The following is a 19,488-nucleotide window of genomic DNA, read 5'->3' on the forward strand; positions in this document are numbered from 1 at the left end:
TGGAGGTACCAAGGCATTCCACATCAGAGTCAATCCCAAGGGAAGAGGGAAAGAGAAAGGAAGAAAGAGATGCAAACCCACAGCTGCAGGAGGAGGTGTGAAGAGGAGAAATCCCAGTGCTCTTTTTGGACCCGCATGAAGACACATGCTCGTGAACCCCCCAGAGCTGGGTGGCGGGCGCTGAGGGGGGTGCGCAGTTGTGGGGGATGAAATCCTGGGAAGCACGGTAGTAAGGACCCCAGTTTGGGAGGCAAGCAAGGTAAAGCCCAGGTACTGCCACCCTGACAGCTTCCCCCACTCTCTCTGCCCTGATTTGCTGTTCCTTCATCAGCACTAACACCTGATGCTTCTCCAGTCCGCAAGGGAACTGGGGACTGAAATGTCAGAGAGATCCTTTCCGCGGGGGCTGAGTCCATCTCAGCCCCAGATAACCACAAGTGACAAAGTCCATCTCAGCGATGACCAAAAAAAAAAAAAAAAAAAGACCAAGAACAGAAAAAAATACCCCTCAGCCCTCTTCCCACCTCCCTTCCCAACCCAGCCCTTCTCACCAATTTGAGAGGTCTAGTTATTACATAAATATCCATTAACGCAAAATCCATTTATGAAACACACAGAAATTTGGCTATAAAAAGGCATGCGGTCCAAGTAGAAGTGATACCTAAACGCTGTTTTCTTTTGCCCCCCAAAAGCAATCAGATTCTCTCCCTTGGATGTGATGAAGCTGGAATTCTCAGGGCCTGATGGAAGGGTGGAATGGGCAGTTAGTGTTGGAAGTAAACATCAGCAGAAGGAGGAAGGAAAGAAGTGGGGGAACCCTGAGAGGATCGCGCTCCCCACACTGAGGGAGGAGGGTCGGCTGGAGAGCAGGAGGGCAGGACAGGATGGGAGAAGAGTTAGGAAGGCAGTTTGAGGCGGGAGGCTCCTGGCATCTGCTCCTCTCTCCCCCTCTCACCTGGGGGAGGTTGGCTCGGGGGACTGGGCATTCTTCTGCCCTTCCCTAGAGGACCCCGGAAGAGGCGAGATCAGGGAGAGGACCTGGCGGATGCCACATTCCTCCCAGCTCCGCCCCTCCTCCCCAGCCCCTGGATGAATACACAGCTGGGCACTGTGGCTTACGGCCAAGGCAACACCAGGCCAATGACAGCTGGCGGCGGCGGGGGGGTGGTCCTCGGGTCCAGCACCCAGGGCACGTGGGCCTGAGGAAGCCCTGCCCTGGCAGGGGACGGGTGGTGATGGGGAGATGTCGCCATTTGCTCTGAAGTCATGATGGCTTTTGCGAACAGGCAGGTTTTCTTGACACAGGTATGAAGGTGACGGTGATGGTGGTGGTGATGGGATGATGTGATTGGGGGAATTCCAGCAAAATCCAAGTGGGAGAACCAGCAGCCACATTCCACGGACGAACGGTGGATCTCTGCGGTACAGTGCCCCCAGCCTGGTCCTTCAGCTGAAAGACATGGTATGTGCGGTGCGTAACGTGGGTGCTTCTGAGGGCAACCCCCCTGCCCACCTCCTTGCATGGAGTTCAAGCTGCCTCCTGTGGGTCCCCCCAGCTCTTCCCCCTCACCCCCTGGGACCTCCAGGCCTGATCTCCTCCCTGTGGTCTTCCCAGCCGCCGGGTTCCCCAACGTGTACCATCTCCAGACCGGCACCACACCCGTTCCATTAGATTGTCCTGAATGACAGATGGCAGGAAGGAGGGGCTCTTACTGGGGCAGGACGGAGGGCGCCCCAGATCTGTGGAAGTGGACAATCTGCCATTTGCCATCCCGGCGGTGCCAGACGCGGGTCTCTTCCGACTGGGCCGTGCGGGGGATGCCGCCCGCATCCAGGTACTGCGTGATGCGGATGTAGGCGATGCAGGCCGCCTCGTCACCCATCAGGTGAATGTGGGGATTCAGGATGGTGGTGTGCACAGGCTTGCTGTTCCGGGACCACACTGCAGGCGGGGATGGGAGGGGGCAGAGGGGTCGCACCTGGGGGTCTCCTGCCTCGCTTCCTTCACTTCCCCAATTCTCAGCAACCCTCTCGGCAGAGGCACCTCTGCCTGCCTCGCTTCCCGAAGAGTGGGGCTCTGTGACAGGGCTCAGCTCCCTGGGAGTCAAAGCAGAACTTGTAGATGACAAGCTCATATCCCAGCTGAGATACAGTGGACTTCAAGACAAGCTGAATTCTTCAAATGCAGGGGAATGGAATTTTCGACTCATAGTATCTCAGACACGCAGGTGAATGGAGAATCAGGTGAGCTTATACCAGAGACTCAACCCAGATCCCTGTAGAGGCCAGGAGAGTACATAAACAAGGAGGCTGAACTGGGTATAAGATGCTAAATGACAACGGACCCTTTGTCTCTGGGTCAGGGGGACAATAGGGAGTGATGGAGACTGTGGTGAATAGGGCACCATGTCCCTTCTATGGAGGTGCCCTGCACACAGCTTCCCTGGTGTTTGCTATGTAAGTGGGACCCATGTTGCCACACCTGATTTTTCAAGAGAATCTAGAAATCTGGATTTTTATGTCGAATGCCTCATTTTTAATTATTGGCATCAAATTCAAATTTAAAACATCATACAGACCACATGAAACATGTGTAGTCCAGCTATGGCTTGTGGGTCCCTCATTTGCCACCTCTATTCTCAACATGTAGAATGATGGAAACCTGAAGAATATTAAAATTGTCTAATCTTAGAATCTTGGAATTATAAGGATGGTGCTGGTGCTGACGGGGTGAAGTCATGGAACTTTTCAGAGTTAGAGGGCAATGCATAGCTCTTGTAATCATGATAGAACTGACAAAAGTACCAGAAACCAGCTCTCTCTATGTGAAATATTACTATTATTATTATCATCATCATCACTATCATCATCATCATCATCTTGGTTCTAGGAACTCTCAATGTTTTCATCAAGATAGAAAACAAAAGTACAGAAAGACAATGACCTAGGGAGGGTCTGGACAGGGATCACCAGGACCTTGGGCTTCAGAGGAACCCTCATGCCATTCCTTAGTGTAGCCCGAATGTATCCGAATCCATGGAGAGCTGATTTAAAATATAGACTGCCAGTTCAGGAATCTATAATACTAAAAAGCTCCCTCTCCCTCCCCCATCCTCTGACTCTGATGCCCAGACAGGTTTGTGAGCCACTGATTTCCTGAAAAATATTAAAAAAAAATTTTTTTCCAGGACTTCAGAAAGCATCCAATAGTATCCACCGCTAAATATTACAATCACACTATATCCAGGCTTTGGATAAATGACTCAAAATCACTGAGCCTTAGATATGCTGTCTAAGAGACTTTTACAGTTCTGGGCTCTTGGCCAGAGAGAGTGCAGAGCTTTTGTGTTATAGGCTTGGGGGTGACCTCAAGGTCAGAGGTCACTCCATGGCCCTCCCACAAAATGCAAGGAGGCCTCCATAAGCAGCCTTGACAGCATCTGGGGCTGGAGGCACTCAACACCGTCTAGTTCAATGCATCCATTTAGCAGACCTGGAAACTGAGGTCCAGAGAAGCAATCGGACTTGTCCAAAGCTAGGCCAGTTTCTGAAAGAAATGCAGTAGAACCTAAAAGAAGTCAGTCTCGAGGTGGGTCTAAATTAGGACAATCTAGAACAATCTCCAAAGGGACAAACAGAGCTTAGCATTGTTGAGGGCACTGGGCCTTACTGTTGTCTGCCAGGGCTAGAGTCCTGAGGGTCATTTGTAAAGCAATGGCCACCCTAATGTGGTATCTTTTGAACAGACTCTAGGCTTCCATTTTCTACCCTCATGGATAGAATGGGAGAAAGGGCCAGGTCCTCCAGCAGGAAAAAGCAGGTAGGAGGGTGGGACTTTCCCCAGGGCAGGCAGTTACTCTGAGTCTTGGTCTTGTGGGTCCTTTGATGTGACCAGGTGTCCAAGCCCAGAGTCCAGGGGGCTGGTGCTGTGATGGGGCTTGCTGCCAGGATGCAGACCAAGGGCTAGCACAGCCATCTGTGTTTTTTTTCCCTTTTGCCATCCCTCAGTCTTCAGAGCCAGTTCAGCCTGGTCTCTGCTCTGCTCTGTGGGGATTGTGGAATTCTCTGGGGAACCAGTGCCCCCACCCCACCCCAGGACAGACGAGTATAGAGGTGGCCATGGTGATCAGCTAGGGAGCTCCAGGGTGATGGGGACGGTGGGGTCCAGCCACCTCTCCTCACACTCTATCTCCATTGCTAGCCTTAGAAAATCAGAGTTTGATTTGTCAAAGGAAAATGCAACTTCCTTCTTCACGGCTTTTTGGGGATGCTCTTAAGCCCTCGTACTCTACAAGATTCCATCAGACTGCATGCAGGCGGGAGAGGAGTGTCCATCTAGGGGACACTAATGCCCGGGTGAGGGGGAGCACGGGGAAGGAAGGAGGCACTGGAGAGAATCAGGACCGGGTTCTGCCACCAACTTTCTGGGTTCCTTTGGACAAGTCATTCCCTTCTCTGGACCTCTGTACAATGAAGAGTTGGACTAGATCCAACTTCAGTTGCTTAAGTACCACCTTTATTTTTTTTACCATCTACCTGTACTTAACTTTATGAAAATATTTCCTTAAATTGATTCACTTTATTAATTTATATGAATTTATTTTAAAAGAAAACTTTCTAGTACAATCATTAATGAATAACCAGTCTCATAGAATACAATTTTAATAATAAGTCCAGTTAAAATGAAATCAAGTTATGTAATCCTAGCTCCATGCTCTTGCCTGCAAGGGATCTGAGCCTGAGACCACTCTCTTTTTGATAATGAGGTGAGTTAGAAAGCATTCGGTGCTTAAGACAGACTAGCGTTAAACTGAGCCTTTCCTCTTGGCGGAGCCGGATGTACTGAAAGAGAATTTAGAAAGGGACAAACTTTCTCACTGTGTGAACCAATGCTGTTTCAACTGGTGTCCACACGCACCGGAAATCACCTAGCATAGCCTTGGTGGTACGTGCCTTCCCTCTGGGGGACCCTGGATGTGCCACTTCTCAGGGCCTCCCTCCGGGTCCTGAGCTGCAGGAGTCTAACCTGCGTGTGCTTTGGTTCGTCCCTGTCTGACCCCTGGCCAAGGTGAGACACAGACACAGGCAGAAAGCGCCCTAGGTCAGGCCCAGCCTCAGCCCCCTGACAGCCCCGGGTTGCAAAGCTGCCAGGGTCTCTCCTGCGAAGGAGAGGCCCGGGAAGGACAGACATGCGGACAGAGACCTAGACAAACAGGCAGGGCACAGCAGTGTGAGCTTGGTCCTCTCCTTCCCCAGACTGCCCACCCACGGGGGCACCTGCACAGCAACAACCCATGCACCAGCTTGCGACCAGCTGGGCAGCTGGGGTGGCTGCAGGCATTCAGATGACTGTAACTTAGGGGTGTGCCCTGGTGGGAAGGCTCCTTTATCTGTAGAAAGGGAAGAAAGGTCTTCCCCAGGCCCTACCAGAGTCATGGGCAGGGGAGGGCTGGGAGGGCTTGTCACGCTTATCCCAAGTCCCCATCCGCAGCCACTGGGGTCGGACGGTCCAGGGTTAGGAGAGGGAGCCAAGATGGTACCAACCCCTGTCCACACAGGACCTTCCTCTTCGCTGCCTCCTGAGCTGCCCCTCACCCTGCCCTTCACCCTGCTGTGCCATCTGGCAGGACACGGAAAAGAGCAGACAACAGGCAGCCCAGAGGGAAGGGATTGCTCACGGTTTTCAAAATAGAATCGATGGAAGTCCAGGCCCTCGACCAGGTTCCCTAGGGCCTCGGGTTCGAAGGCTGTCATCCCGGGGTCACACATCTTCCTGGGGGGAGGAAGTCAGAGGAAAGATGGGCTAGGGTGGCCTCTCGGGCGCCTCCCTCTAAATTCCAGGGGCCTGGACCCCGGGAAGGCAAGCCTGTGAAATAAAAGTGACTGCACCCACCTCACAGGATCAGTGAGGTTGGCGGATGGGACAGGGCTGGTCCAGTTACAGTGTGGGGCATTGCTGACTGGCTAGTGCCACTGAGAACTGGGAAGCCTGGGTCCAGGTCGTGGCCCTGCCACTTACAGGTTATGAGACCCCCAGCAAGGGGCTTAACCTCTCTAAGCAAGAGCACCATGAATGTCGTGCATTGTGCACTGCCCCAAGGCGCCGGTGGGGATAATTCAGCCTGTACACTCCTCTCCAAATTACATCCCCCGCCCAGGGCAGCAGATCCATCCAGAGAGGGCTTTTCCTAAATGGTCTTCCTTGGGCGGGGAGACATTTTCCTTCACTAAAGTGAAGCAACTTCTGTTCACCAAGCAGGTGTGTCCCTGGAGGGAGTGCGTTTTGCTACTTTAAACAAAGTTGCCCTGTTGTTGGCAGCAGCCCTCCTGGTGAGCCACACTTTCCTCTTTTGTAAGATGAGGAAAACAGCATTCCAAGAAGTGACGCCTGGGAGGAAGGAGCACAGGGCATGGCCGAGGAGGCCCACTGCTCTGCATTTTCGGCTCAGTGCTCCCACGCAGGTCTGTTTTCTGGGAGACCCTGACAGCCAGCCGGAAGAAGGAAAAAACTGTCTCCCCCACCCCTAGGTCTCTGGGATCTTCTGTAACACAACATGGACCCCTGTGATGATGACAATGAAGCCAGGGACAGGAAGCACCCCAGGTCAAGCAAAGATCCTGACACAGGGAGGGACTGAAGACAGTGGAGGAGGGCATTGGGCCAGCATCGTCTGAGCTGGATGCCGTGGGGAGTGCAGGGCGCTCTGCCCTTGCTCTGCCCTGACTGCCCTGTCTCTGTGACTCCAGACAACTCGCTTCTCCACTCAGGACCTCAGATTCTCCAGATGGATCAGCCAGGAGCTGGGGGGTCACTCAGGTCACTCAGCCAGGAGCTGGGGGGTCACTCAGGTCACTCAGCCAGGAGCTGGGGGGTCACTCAGGTCACTCAGCCAGGAGCTGGGGGGTCACTCAGGTCACTCAGCCAGGAGCTGGGGGGTCACTCAGGTCACTCAGCCAGGAGCTGGGGGGTCACTCAGGTCACTCAGCCAGGAGCTGGGGGGTCACTCAGGTCACTCAGCCAGGAGCTGGGGGGTCACTCAGGTCACTCAGCCAGGAGCTGGGGGGTCACTCAGGTCACTCAGCCAGGAGCTGGGGGGTCACTCAGGTCACTCAGCCAGGAGCTGGGGGGTCACTCAGGTCACTCAGCCAGGAGCTGGGGGGTCACTCAGGTCACTCAGCCAGGAGCTGGGGGGTCACTCAGGTCACTCAGCCAGGAGCTGGGGGGTCACTCAGGTCACTCAGCCAGGAGCTGGGGGGTCACTCAGGTCACTCAGCCAGGAGCTGGGGGGTCACTCAGGTCACTCAGCCAGGAGCTGGGGGGTCACTCAGGTCACTCAGCCAGGAGCTGGGGGGTCACTCAGGTCACTCAGCCAGGAGCTGGGGGGTCACTCAGGTCACTCAGCCAGGAGCTGGGGGGTCACTCAGGTCACTCAGCCAGGAGCTGGGGGGTCACTCAGGTCACTCAGCCAGGAGCTGGGGGGTCACTCAGGTCACTCAGCCAGGAGCTGGGGGGTCACTCAGGTCACTCAGCCAGGAGCTGGGGGGTCACTCAGGTCACTCAGCCAGGAGCAGGGGGGTCACTCAGGTCACTCAGCCAGGAGCTGGGGGGTCACTCAGGTCACTCAGCCAGGAGCTGGGGGGTCACTCAGGTCACTCAGCCAGGAGCTGGGGGGTTGTGCTCAGACCGTATGGGATGCTCGGGACCCTTCCAGATCCAGAATCCTCTAAGGCTGGGGGTCTGAGCCCTGACCGTCTGGAAGACTAAGCAGCCCCTGGCCAAGAGGAGCCCTTCTCCAGAGGGTCTCTGGGTGTCCCTGCCTCTGAAGGGACTCAGAGACCCTCTGCTCCAATTCCATTGTACGTGTAGGGAAACTGAGGCTCAGTGAGACGAAGGGGCTTATCCAGGGTGACGCAGGGCCAGACTCAGCGCCATATGCCCCAGAGGTCATGGCAAGTGGTCAGAACCTAGATTGGGCTGCAGATGCCAGAGGAAGTGACATCACAGAGGTGAGAGGCTTGGGGTCCATAGGAGCCACTTCTCTTTCCCTCTCTCCCTGGCTGTGTCCTTCCAGAGCCACGCTTGGGCTCTCCCATTGCTGACTTAATTCTTTCTAGGACCGGATGCAAAACCCATTCAACAGTGCATTTCCATGCTTTTATGCAACCCTCAGGGGCACACGTGCACACACACCCGTACACACCCCTTGTGCACGCAGTCACAGACGTGCATGTGTGGGCAAGTGCATCACACTCACATGTACAAGTGGCCTCCGTCTCACACCTGCATCTTCCAAGATCCTTGTTCCTCCAGAGATAATCAGTAGATGGCTGGGGCTTTGCCACCCGCTGCTGCTGAAACCCTCCCACAGTTAGGATGTGCCTGGACTGCCAAGCCTTTGAGAGACAAACTTCAGCTCCTGGACATAGTGGTAACCAAGATCAGGCTGCCCGAGGAGCAAAGCCCAGCCCAGTTATTCCCATCTCACCTGAACCCAATAGGCAAAGGTCATTCTGCCCTTAGTTGGCAGCTTTTGTCCACCAAAAAGCATATGTGGGGTCTTCAGGCCCAGGCCTTGTTAGCTCTGGCCAAGATGTTGAGGCCTCAGCCCAGAATCCTGGCTCTCCTGTGGGCCAGCGGAAGGCCTGCTTCCGGGCCAGACCAGCAAGGCTGAGGGTGGCCACCAGGGGGCGCTCCAGCCCAGCCTTTGCACACAGCTGCCCCTCCAACAGCTGATCAGGTGTGTAGGGGATGTCTCATACCACCTGTTTCATATCATGCTATTTTTGTGCACTCTGCCTTATCCCCAGAGGATTTAAGATTCCTTCTGGAGGTTCTTTTGCTCACCCCTACTCACTGGAGGTACAAACCCTATGGGTTCCTGCCTGCTCCTGCCCATCTGAGGTCAGAGGAGGTCCAGGGTGAGGCCCCAGGCCCATGTGGCAGGACTGGGGAGGGGCCTGCTTCCTTCCCCTCCTTCCCAGCTCATCTCCTGAGGAGGCCCATGTTGTGGTGGAGACCCACCCGCTCTGTCCTTGGGGAAGCAAAAGAGTTTTGTTGGAGTTCCTCCTGGGGAACAAGATAGGAGCAGGACTGAGATATAGACAAGTATTGTGAACAGAAAGCTTAATGAGAGCGTAAAGTCTGAAGGCAAACCAGAAATATGAGTTCAGCCTGATTCACAGCACATGCAAAGTGAGTAAATGAGGGTCAGAGACAAGGACCCCTAAAGGTAGCCATCAGCAACCCCTGATCAACAATCCAGGCGGGACATGCAGAATGGACCCAGCCGACTCACGTGTAGGACTCAAAATCTCCATTGCTTATGGCTTCAATCAGCTGTTCTGTCACTTTTATAATTTCTTGTTTCCGCACTGTAAGGCAGGAGGGAACACAGAGAAATAATAGCGATAGTGATTGGGATGCAGCACCAACCACAGTTTCCTGAGCCCCTAACATGCACCAGACCCTGTCCTGGCACCTGAGGGCCTCAGAGAGATTGTCTCGTTTATCCTCACACTGTCCCTGGGTATCATTACTCCCATTTCATGGAAGAAGAAACTGAGGCCCAGAAAGGTGAAAAAGTGTGAAAGTTCCCTCAACTACAATGGGCAGAGCCAGTGTCTTAGTTGGCAGCCTCTGCCTCCAAACAGCATGCATGATTCTGGCTCTAGGCCTGATTTGAACCCAGGTCTTGATTCCAAAATATGCTTCTCCATTACCTTGTTTTGCCACCTGAATCCAAGCAAGGTCACCTGTGGAGGTTGTCACCAGCAGCCACAAACCAGGGGCTCCCGCATGGTCCAAACTGGGGCCACTAAGGAAGGGCTTAGGGCTTACTCATCCCTTAGGTCTGAGTCAGTTTTTGTTCCATTTGGGTGCCTATAGGAATCAGACGCTGAGCCTTCCAGAACTTTCTAGGCAGAATGAATCCCAGTTGCTGACACCTGGCCTCCCCTGTCCGCCACTGAAACACCACGAACAGCTGCTGTCTTCCTGGTAGAGGATTATACATCAGTTTTCTTATTAGGTGTGTGATGTTCTGAGCCCCGGTTTTCCCATCTGTAAAATGGGGACACCATCACCTCTCATACGTTCAGTGCTGAACAAGTTGTGTAAAGAACCCAGCCTTCAGTACCAGACAGGCTTCTTCTAAATCCCAGCCCAGGTCTTTACAAGCTGTGCAACCGTGGGGCACAAGGTTGTTTTCTGGTCCGTCGTATAGAGATGACAATGCCCTCGTCCCGGAGTTGTTATGAGCATGGGATGAGATGATGTGCCTGAGGCACTTGGACCAGAGCCTGGCACATAGTAGGTACACACTGTAAGTGCCGCCTTCTGTATCCTCCCACACTCATTACTGCATCTGCTCCGCACAGCCTGGGGGGTAGGGGGAGGCAAGGCCAGTTTCCCCCCATCTGACACATGAGGAGGCCGAGCCTCAGCAATGAAGGAATTTGAAGCCAAATGTTCTGGCTCCCAGCAGGGCTATCCTCCCAGAAGCCTCAGGCGGTTTCCCAGGGCCAGGCCTGCTTCCCTTCCTCCCCCAGGCTCAAGCTTAACCTCCAAGCCGGTCAGTGAGCTGGCCTGCTGGAGCAGCCTCAGGTGAGATGGGTAGACATGTTGCCCGTTTCTCAGGCAGGGAGCATGGGAGGGAGACGGCTCCTAGAGGAGGCCTTGTCCCTGCCCCTTTCCTCACCAACTGCAGGTGCCATCCCATCCCCCCCCACACTGGGGAGCTCACCTCAGGCCCAGAGGACAAAGAATCACAGGACACCCAGGCCGCAAGAACTCTTGGGGACCAGGGACTCAGCCTCCTTATCCAACATTGGGGAAACAGAAGCTTGGTAAGGGGTGTGACTTGCCCAAGGACATAGAACATTTTGGGTGCAGAGTTTGGCTCCCAGCCCAGGGCGTTTTCCACAGGACCCAGGAGCTCCAACGCGTTCCGTGACGTGTTGGGCCCACATGCTTGTCTCTTCCCCAGCTCAAATATGAGCTCCATGGAGGCTCGCTGATCCCTGGAGCCTGGAGCAGGCCTGGCCAGGCATTCGTTATGGAGTGAGTGACTGCGCCAGCGCTCAAGCCGCGAATCTTTGAAGCCTCCCAGCACAATTTCATGTGGTTCTCACTTCCTGGTCAGAGACAAGCTCCAGTCACCGTGGAGGCGACAGGTGAAATAGTCTGCTCCAGTGGACCAACCGCCCTGAGCAGACTGTGCAGCTCCAAAGCCCATCTCCCTCTCCCCCCATCACCTGCCCCTCAGGGCAGGGCCCGGTGCCCAGCGCAGCTCTTGGCATGTGGTGGGTGCTCAGTAGACGTAACATCACTGAAGTTACCATCTCCAGTGTCAGTCACCACAGTGAGCCACTAATTCTTTATCTCCTGGCTCTGCGAAGAATCACCAGGGCTGGGAACGGGTCTGTCTTAGACCATGAGGTCAGCCGGGTGACTCTGGGGTCTTGCCTGGGGCTGAGACGGAGGCAGCTTGAATGAAAGAACGAGCGGATGGACCAAATCAGGGTCCGGGGCTGCTGGCTTTGCCCTGTTCCCTGGAATTGCCCAAGTTGCCTTGTGGCCTCTGTCCCTAGGAGCCCAACAGCCCGGCATCCTGGTCAACTCTGCCCTCCTTCATGGAAGCTGGGGATTGAGGATGGGGAGAAACCCACCTCCACCAGGAGACACCTCGTTCCAGCTGCTCCCACGTGAAATCAGGGTGATGATCCAGAGCGAATCCACATGCTTTAAGAACCATCCACGGCTTTAAGAACCCTTCCCACTTGGCATTCCACGAGCCGGTGCTTAACGCTCTGTCTCCCGTGGGCCGCTTCTCACCACCGTCTCAGAGAGGCTAGTCAAGTGGTCAAGGGCATGGATTCTGGAGCCAGACCCCCTGAGTTTGGATCCTGGCTCTGCTACTTAGTAACTGTGTGCCCTTGGGCAAGATACTTCCTCCTACCTCAGTTTCCCGTATGTATAATGGAGCTACTAATAGTACTTACCTCATAGGGTGGTTCTGAGGATTGAGTTAAGAATATATCAATAAAAATAACTAACACACATATGGTCCTCACTCAGAACCAGCTACTGTTCCAAGCCCTTTATATCAACTCACTTATGTAAATAATGATGCATTATGTAAAGCACTGAGAGCGGTGCCTGGCACTCCATGAGCAAGCGCTGTGATTATCATCACTGGAAAGCTCTGAATTGGAAGTTCTCCCTGAGGACAGTCTCTAGCCTCTAGCCCGGGCAGGGACACTTCCCAGCAGCCTGATATATGATGGTTCAGTTTTGGTTGGAACTTTGGGGCTTGCAGCCTGCCGGGTAGGCCACCGCACTGCTGGACAGCTTTTGCCATTTGCATCCACCTCCTTCTTTCAAGTTGCAATCTCCCCCTAAAAGCCCCTAGTTATAGTTCTGGTCTGCCTTATGGGATCCTTCAGTGTGTACCTGCTTCTCCAGACTCTGTGCCTTCCCCCACCAGTCTTTTCTTCTCAGGGCTGAAGGCCTCCCACATGTGGTTTGCAGGATCTGGCTCAAGCTGGCCATCTATTTTCGAGGGCACTTAAGCTGTTTAGTTGCCTCTCTGAGTGTGAGCACACAATCCCTGATGTGGCTTGAATATTGCAGAATATCTGGTCTAGGGTAGCACTCTCTATCCCCTCCCCGATTCTGGACACTACACCTCTATTAATGCAGCCTGAGACAGTGCCTAACTTGGCCTCCAGCCACTCAGGACACCAAATTTGCCAACAATTGAAGCCTAGCAGGCAGGCCTCTCCCTAGCTTCATTCTCTGGGACCAAAGATCTGGGGGTCTGGTGCTCCTTAAATCTGGAGAAATTCACTCTGGTTCTGAGCCCCTCCCATGCCCTTGGCAGACCTATTGCTATACGAAAGATTCATCTAGCAGCTGCTCAGTAGCACCCTCTGGCACTTCTCATCTGCCAGGTGTTCACCCAGACAACCAGGAGGGCTCCGCTATAGATGGGAAAGCTGAAGCTCCAGAGAGGTTAAGGCACTCTCTCAAGGTCACACAGTATGAGGAGGCTGAGATGGGATCAGCATTCCTGACTGATATTTCCCAGAATGTCTCTGCCCAGATTCTAAGGCAGCTCTTTGGGTTGGAGAGGAAATTGAATTTTCAAGGAGCTGACCAGGAGGAGATAGGGCGGTGGGGAGGAAGTCTGGCAGAACCCCATGCAGCTCAGAGGGTGAGAGGCCTGTGTATTAAGCCTGAGGGGCTGTGAAATATTAATGTCCCTTTCTTTGCTGAGGGGAAAATGTTCCCTGGAGGATGACATTTCTAATTAACTTTAATGTTAGGTCAGAATCCACCCCACCAGCTGCTATTCTCACTTAGTAAGAAGACTTAACAAATTAACACCAGAAAATGGTTCTCTGGAAACTTTCTCTGAGGCCTGGAGAAGCTGGGGGAGGCACAGAGCTCCTCTCTCCTGCCAAACAGGGGGAGAAGCTCCTGGCTGGGCCAGCATCTCTTCCATCAGACATGGCCTTTTACATGTGTGGAAACTGAGGCAGGGAACGGGGTCCCAGTTTTACCATTAATAACATTGACATGCCCTTTCTCTTCTCTAGGCCTCAGCCTCCCCTCTTTATTTTATTTTATTTTTAAATTAAATTTTATTTTTTTGACCATGCTGCACAGCATGTGGGATCTTAGCTCCCCGACCAGGGATCAAACCCATGCCCCCTGCAGTGGAAGCGCAGTCTTAACCACTGGACCGCCATGGAAGTTCCATCCTCCCCTCTTTAAAAGGGGCATAAGTGAACTAAAATTCAAGACTTCGCAAATGTTCCCATCCTGATATCTCTAAAGCAGAGGATAATGATTGTAAATGTCAGGCCTCGGGGATGTAACCCAGAGCCGTTACCCCAGGTGGAAAATGTCTTTAACGGGTCACGTTTTACATTAATAGCGCACACAAATTTTACATTCTATTCCAAACATTTCTCTGTCCGTTGAACATATAAATATTTGTCTTAAAATAATCTTTGAGTAAAACTGATGCTCCAAGAAAACGTCATATGGCTTCCTGTCATTCAACCATAAGCTCCAGTTTGAAAGAAGAGAAATTAAGATTTATTAAACAGTGGCCACATGCCAAACACTGTGTAGGCACTTTAGACACAGCCTCTCATTTCATCTGCACAGCAGTCCTCTGAGCTTGATACTGTTATCATCTCTTTACTGTTAAGGAAACTGAGGCTCAGAGAGGTTCAGTAAGTTGTCTAAGGTCACCCAGCAGATGGACTCCAATGAAGAATCACAGAGCCAGTTTGCCTCCACAGACCCTGTCTGCTCTGAGACCAGGATTATGAGGCCACAACAAGTCTCCTCAAAAATCCCAGCACCTTACAATGAGCCTCAAATATGGTGAATGTCTCAGAAACAACCTATCTCGGCCCACCACAAACCTATGGAATCAGATTCCACTGGAGCAGGGCCAGTGGAATGGTTAAAAATGATACTTGAGGGACTTAGAATGCAGACCTGATCCCAAGGGAATTCTTCAAGCTAATGCATTTTGAAGGTTGTCCCTGGTGCTTTCACAGACGCTTGATTTGCTCTAGCCCCAGGCTATGGTGATGGAGTGACCATCTCCTGCCCCTGCTTTGCCCCAGCTGGGAATGACCGGAGAGGGACACACATAGGGTGGGGCTGGTCTTCCAAACACCGTGGCAGAGTCAGGAGGCAGTCAACGGCGTTTAGTGTGTCAAAACTGCCTTAAATAAGCCTGAATGGCAATTGTGCAAAAATATTTATTACGTAATAAAATGCTCTTTTCCCCATCATTGTATATTCTTTTAGAAGCAAATCATCTAAACTCCTGAAAATATCTCAACTGGCACAGCTGTGATCTCTCCAGGTCAATGCTGTTTTTCTAGATTTCAGGCATCTCTGACACACACCTGAGTGTGAGAACCCCCTCCCTTGCCAGTCTCCCTGTCCTGGGGGAAGAAGAAGGGCTGGGTACAGGCAGAACAGCAGGATGTCACTAACTCATCCAAGGATCTGGTGTCCCCTGGGTGGAAGTCAGCGCTCCATCCTCCCTCCTCCAAGCTCCAAACATCTTTCCACATGCCAAGGCCTCCTCAGCTGAGCCAGGCCCTGGAGCCACACTGCCTGGGTTCATATCCTAACTGTCCCCTTTATGAGCTCTGGGACCTTGGGCCAATTTACTCAACCCCTGAGTTTCTGGGCTGTCGAATGGGGTTAATCACAGTATCTACTTCTTACCTTGTTGTAAAGCTCAGGTGAATATCAAGCACTTGAAACAGGTCTAGCACACAGCAAGTACCCCATAAAAGGCAGCCATTATTCCTATTACCATGCTATTATTTCCTCTCTTACTATCAGATCACCGTTATCTGGGGTCTTGCGCCCCCTTTCATCTGAGGGCTTGTGAAGACTATTAGCCACTGGCTACAGTAGCCCCTGCATTTTGGGTCGGTCTTAGGCAGTGTTTCCCATATTCCAGGTTGTTGAATTTCCTATTCATACAGTTTTGCTTTCCCTTCCTTTACTATTATTACTTCAAGTTTTTAAAATCAACTTGTGTTTTTTTTTAAATCCAAAAACACTTCAAAAGGAAAATGTATACTACTATGATACATTTATGACTTGACTATGTTAAATTAATTTTTTCTAATACATGTTAAAGTCAACACATAACTGCTACCATGAGAAAAGTCCATCCAGGCACCTTACATAGGGAAATGGCACCCCACTGTATACCCAGTCTATAAGGAGCCAAAGCGAGGCTCTTTGTAGAGAAACAGGACACAAAGTTGGCCTTGGGGTCCCTTCAGGCCGGAGACTGTCAGTGAAGGGGGCCTGCCAGGAGGCCCGGGGGCCCAGATGCTGCAGGCAAGACCCCTCCTACCTTTGGTGTCTTCATCCTCAATGGTGGTGTTGGTGCTCTCTGAAGATTCCTGCCAAAGAGAACACGGGAGGTGGTGAGGCCCGCTTGTCAAGCAGGAAGAGGTGTGGTCTGCCGAATGCTGCGGCCCCGTTGCCGTAAGCCTCATTGGCTCTGCCATCCAGTTGCTGCACTGAAAACCCTGTCAGACTTCCAAGCCTAAGGAGGGGACGGGCCCAACTAAGCAGGTGGCTGGTGGCGGGGACGGGGGTGTGAATGAAGGGGTGGATGCATGGAGAGCCCTGGCCTTTCTGGAAGGGGGTCCTGAGCCCTGTCTGCTTGAGGGAGCAGAGAGGGGGTGTGGAGGGCAGAGAGGCACATGGTGGCCACAGGATGGGGAAGGAATACACACACTGGCAGGAGAGGAAGAGAGAGACGGGGGGAGGCCCGGTGTGACAGAGGCTGGGCTTTTCAGGGGGAGAAAAACCACACAACTGAGGGAGACAGCAATGGAATCAGAAGAAGAGGGACGTGGGCCACCATGCCACCGCAGGAACCCCTAGACAGTGGCAGGGGCTGGTGGCTCCTCTGCCACCGGCAGGCCCTGGGTAGCCTCACAGAAGCTCAAGAAGGGCCTCTACGGCGCCCGCTACTTCGGCCAAACCAAGCCCCCCAGTGGCCACAACTGGCACAAACCAAGTCCTGATCTGAGTTCCAGAGCAGAGGGCAAGGCGAAGCGAGAAGCCATGGGCTGGATGTGGGATGGGGTTCAAATCAACCTTCGCATCCGAGGGAGTTCTCAGGTCTACCGTCAGGCTGCTGGCCTGGGTCATGGAGTTGGAGGTGTCAACAGAAACACGCCAACAACACGCACACACAACACACATATTGTCACACGAGGCACACGTACCAAGCACACCCTGAGCACCCTCTCCCCGCCCGGGTTCCCAGTGCAGCCTGCAGGAGCGAGGCAGGAGCGAGGGTTCGAGGCCCAGGATTTACCGGCGTTTGGGAGACGGCAGACACTCACCATTAACTGAACGCTGGAACTGGACTTTCTTTTCTGGAAAAACAAGGAGAAGAGATGGGACAGGAAAAGACACAGCGTGAAAACGGCAGGGAGCAGAGGAACGAACAACAGGGGAGGGTTGGAAGGAGGATGGGCCTCGGGGTCATCCTCTGTGGTCCCTTGCCGGCAATGGCATCGGGACAAGGAGTCAGGGCCACCAGCAGCAGCTGACCTGGCAGGGCCAGGCCTCTCTCAGCCTGGAGTTCTGGGGCCTCGTGCACAGCTGCCTGGGTCTCAACAATCCAACCACCAAGCTGCGGGCTAAGCCTCTCTTGGATCAGGGCTCCCCCTAGGCTAAGTTCAGATGGAGGAAGCAAATCCTGGGTCTCAGATACCAGGTGCCTAAGGCCTCCAGAACCCAAAGCTCTTGAAGGACAAAAAGGTGCTCGGGTCTGGAGATGAGGCCCAATGTCTCCTCCTAGACTCCTCCTGTGTCTCTGCTGAAAAGACCCCACTCCTGGTTTGGTTGAGTGTCATAGTCACTCAGGAAACTTGTCCAAAATATACGTAACCAGGCCCCCTCTAAGGAGTTTGATAACTAGGTCTGGGCTGGGGCCTGGGCATCTTTATTTTAAACAATATCCCCAGGTGATTCCAAAGCAGAGACCGGTGTGGGAACCACTCCTCTAAGTGGCCTCAGAAGTCTTGCTTGTGCTCACAGCTTCCTAGTGACTGGCCTATTCGGCTCCTTTATGCTGATAGAGAAACTGAGGCAAAGGCAGACACACAGCTGAGCCCAGAATTCGAGTCTTTGGGCCCTGCCATTCAGCCTATTCTAGCTTTGGGGGGATTTGTCATTTCCCCTGTATTATCAACTGTGGAACCAAGGGAAGGAGAGAGGAACATGTAGACTATCTTCTCCTTCTTTCAGCTCTAAGCCTGGAGTCTTAAAGACTCACACTCATAGAAGGTTACAGGCCAAGACTGACACTTGCATTGAGCAGACAAGAACCTGGGGTCCAGAGACGGGCAGCGATCCACCCAAGGTCGCTCAGCTAGCTACTAGCAAAGAAGAGGCTGGAACCCCCAGTGCAGGCCCTCTCCTCTGTCCAGGTCTCCAGGTACCCACAGCCTGATGGCTCTTCAAAGGCTTATCCTGGAAACACTTACATCTGAGAGGCCAGGAGGCTGCTCCCCTTGCTGCTCTGTGTGGGGAGCAGAGGGGAGACTTGAGATGCCCTCCGGGTAGGCCTTTGCCAGTGGGAGGCACTGGATATTCTCCAAGGGTCCTCAGGTCTAAGTCTGGGCTTTCTGACTCCAAGATCCAGGAGTCTCTGAGTGCCAGGAGCCTTAGATCCTGTCCTCTCCATCCAGGGCCTCTGCATGGAGGTGGCTCACTGGGCATTTCCAGTGTAAGTGCTCACAGCCCCTGCCTCTGCCCCAGCTGGCCCGGGCAGTGTGACTCCTGCAAGCCAGTAGCCTGCAGCCAGCCCCTCCTTCCCTGCCCTTTCCTCCTAGTGTTGGCCTCACTCCTGGCTGGAGCCGGGCCAGGCACAGTGTGTGTTGGAGGGGACAGGCCCACACAGCTCGGCTGTCAGCGGAAACCTGAGGAGCAGCATGAGGCCCAGGAGGTTCCAGGCAGGACACGAGGAGGGAACACAGAGCAGAGACTGCATCAAATTCGGACGTACAGTGACAGGATGGGACATGGGGGAGAGAGGTCATGACGCACGGATGGGACACCAACAGGGGGCAGTGAGTGGGGTTGAGGGGTGGGAGAGGTCAGCCCCTCTTCATGAAAGTAGAGGCCTAGGAGTGGCTGGGACGGGGGGCATCGCTTCTTGGTAATAGAAAGACTCGATTTTCCTGAATCACAAAATGATGATGATACTAATAATAACCCTACACCGACCAGCATGTTAGTTTCATTGAAAAAGTGAACTGTCAACAAAAGTAGAGTCACATCTCTTAGAACCACATGAAGAACATGGTTCTAAGGTTGGCAGGGATGGTAGAAACAGAGGATGGTCAAAGTTAGCCTTGAAAAGCCCTTAAAAGCCCATAAAGTACAGTATTGTGTCATATCTTGAACTCCAACCCGCCAGTTTTTCCTCCAACGTTGGAACCGATCACTGCTTCTTCAGTTAAGCCCCAGGTGGAATCAGTGGTTTGTCTCTAGGGACCAAGCTGTATTTCCTGCTTTGGCCGAGCACATGTTGGCTACAGGAGCATCACGATGCGGCTACACCAGGCCCACCCTGGTGGGAGCCTCTCACCAGCCTCCCTGAAAACAGCTCTTCTCCTCTTACAGATGACGGAACTGATGGCCCAGGTCCCCAAGGGAGGGAACAGTGGGTCCCAGGCTCAAACCCCTGGCTTCTTGACTTGAGGTCCAGTTTCAGTCATAGTAAAAACATGAATGGACCTCCCTCCTCTTGCAGGCCGGGCTCCCCAAATCCTGGGCAAATCCCCCTGGGTTACTCCCGTCTTCCAGCTGGATGTCTCCGCTCCTCCATCCCAAGGAAGGGGAGGAGGTTGAGCTGCAGAGAAAGGGTCGGGCCAGGAATAGCCTTTGAGTGTCTCTTCCTCCACACC

At 53.2% G+C, this 19,488-nt stretch overlaps 1 protein-coding gene across 1 annotated transcript in view; it reads right to left on the reverse strand.

Annotated features, from left to right (window-relative positions):
- Positions 1–1,385: 1,385 nt before the first annotated feature.
- The window catches only part of CAMK2A (calcium/calmodulin dependent protein kinase II alpha), a 63,211-nt gene continuing 45,108 nt past the window's right edge, over positions 1,386–19,488 (reverse strand). The window contains exons 14-19 of the mRNA XM_061188336.1: positions 16,915–16,947; positions 15,909–15,957; positions 9,297–9,372; positions 5,679–5,773; positions 1,714–1,942; positions 1,386–1,450 (exon numbers count right to left, since the gene is read on the reverse strand). Coding sequence (XP_061044319.1) covers positions 1,447–1,450; positions 1,714–1,942; positions 5,679–5,773; positions 9,297–9,372; positions 15,909–15,957; positions 16,915–16,947 — 486 coding nt within the window. The 3' untranslated portion in view covers positions 1,386–1,446. The remainder of the gene's footprint in view (positions 1,451–1,713; positions 1,943–5,678; positions 5,774–9,296; positions 9,373–15,908; positions 15,958–16,914; positions 16,948–19,488) is intronic.

This window comes from Eubalaena glacialis, chromosome 4, assembly GCF_028564815.1.
Source record: "Eubalaena glacialis isolate mEubGla1 chromosome 4, mEubGla1.1.hap2.+ XY, whole genome shotgun sequence".
Lineage (NCBI taxonomy): Eukaryota > Metazoa > Chordata > Mammalia > Artiodactyla > Balaenidae > Eubalaena > Eubalaena glacialis.